The sequence below is a fragment of the Poecilia reticulata genome, linkage group LG7 (assembly GCF_000633615.1).
Source record: "Poecilia reticulata strain Guanapo linkage group LG7, Guppy_female_1.0+MT, whole genome shotgun sequence".
Taxonomy (NCBI): Eukaryota; Metazoa; Chordata; class Actinopteri; order Cyprinodontiformes; family Poeciliidae; genus Poecilia; species Poecilia reticulata.
Genome location: NC_024337.1, coordinates 7,167,050 through 7,168,928, shown reverse-complemented (window position 1 = coordinate 7,168,928; position 1,879 = coordinate 7,167,050). Strand labels below are relative to the sequence as shown.

At 37.1% G+C, this 1,879-nt stretch overlaps 1 protein-coding gene across 1 annotated transcript in view; it reads left to right on the top strand.

The window, feature by feature from the left end:
• ctnnbl1 (catenin, beta like 1) overlaps positions 1 to 1,879 on the top strand; it is an 87,020-nt gene that overhangs the window by 36,832 nt on the left and 48,309 nt on the right. The window contains exon 9 of the mRNA XM_017305639.1: positions 589 to 770. Within this exon, the coding sequence (XP_017161128.1) occupies positions 589 to 770 (182 nt within the window). The remainder of the gene's footprint in view (positions 1 to 588; positions 771 to 1,879) is intronic.

Genomic DNA, 1,879 nt, shown 5'->3' with positions numbered 1-1,879 from the left:
ATCCATCCATCCATCCATCCATCCATCCATTTTCCGTACATCCTTGTCCCATAGTGGGGTCAGGTGGGTTGCTGGTGCCCATCTCCAGCTAACGTTCTGGGCGAGAGGCAGAGTCACCCTGGGCAGGTTGCCAGTCTGTCGCAGCGATTGGAACTAATTTTATTCTAGTAAAGAATTAATCAACGATATWTTGTAAGCCGATTATTTGCTTGCATCCYTGAAATGAATTAAATTGGGGTTTTTTGAGACGTGCCTGTCAGAACCTCAACATCTTGGTTGAATGAACATGGTTTCTAAATCTTAATCTGCTGGTGGTATGGATAGTTTTTAGATTACCTGTAGCTACTACAGTGCAGTTTTGCACAGCAGTTTGCAGTTTGTTAAGTATATACACTTTTGCATGTTTTTTTCTAGGTTTTATTCAAGATTGGCATCTCTGTTATTGGTTCCATTATATAAAAATCCTCTATTATGATTGAACCAAGTACACATGACTGTAKCTGGTTGTTAAACTGAACACTTTCTACCAGTTCAGACTTATTTTAGAACTTTTACTAATATACCTTTTTAATGCCATCTTCTCCTCAGAGAGAAGAAAATGTCTCGAACCAGTGCTCTGAAGGTTCTGGACCATGCTATGATTGGGCCCGAGGGAGCAGATAACTGCCATAAATTTGTGGATGTCCTGGGCTTGCGGACCATCTTTCCACTTTTTATGAAAACCCCAAAGAAGATGAAGAAAACCGGTACTTCAGAGAAAGAGCATGAAGGTCAGTCAGTAATTATAGAACGTGGCAGTACTAACATAATTTCTTTACAAGGGCCGCAGCCAGCTGCAAAGCTGCAGCCCAGCTGTGACCTCTTCAAACAGCATGACCCGCTGGGTAAAATGGCAAAGGCTACCATTTTTTTCTCTGGGTCATGTAGATTTCTGTGTATGACTGAGTCCGTAGTTCTTCTCTTATGCAACACTCTGTTTTCTGAGTCATTAAATAAGAGGGAGGAAAAACAAAACAAAAACATTAAAAAGTGAGTCTCGAAAAGAGCAACTTGCCACTATACAGGGTAGGTGAAGGTGCTTGAAATCCTTGAAAATGCTTGAATTTCCATTGGATGTTTTCAGGGTGTGGAAAGTGTTTGGTTTCTGTTTAAAGTCCTTAAAAATGATTGATATTCAAGCTACACCGTTTTGTAATAAAGTGCAATCTAACACTTGAGTGAAAACCTAAATTTGGAAAACATTGTTTATAGTTGAAATCAGATATTTTCATACAGATGATAAAAAGAGACATACATTTTCTCCTCACTGTTTGAAGTTAAATCAGAAYAGACTTTATTGTTTTAGGTCTGTTAAAATAACCAAAATTCTTTCTATTTGTTAAATGACAGAAAACGTAGTGAGAACGTTACTTACAGATATTTTTTGTAACCTTACTTGTTTATTGTGTGTTAAGCATTTATCTTAACACTATTTGTTTGGATTGTTTCGATGTAATGGATATTTATTATCCCTAATAGCTTATTGATCTGTGTAATTTAAATAAATGTTAGCTTATATTTTGTACATTAAACAACGTTATTGAAATGGGGGGATTTTCTTTGTTAAAATAGTCTTTTGTTCTCCTACCTGTCCCTATCGGGGGTGTGAGAGAGACGTTTCAAAACATTACATTTTGTTTTATTTTAGTTGATGTTATCCTTGCTGTAGGGTGTATAAGACATAAGGCATGCTTTCTTTTAGTTCTTTGGTTGTGTTTCATCTTCAGAGTGTGGTGCTGGAATAGTTTGAAAACTTAAAAGTGCTTGAATGTTACTGTGGGAAAAGTGAACAAACCCTGATTAAAATGAGTGGATTCTCAGTAGCTGGCCTGAAATCCTG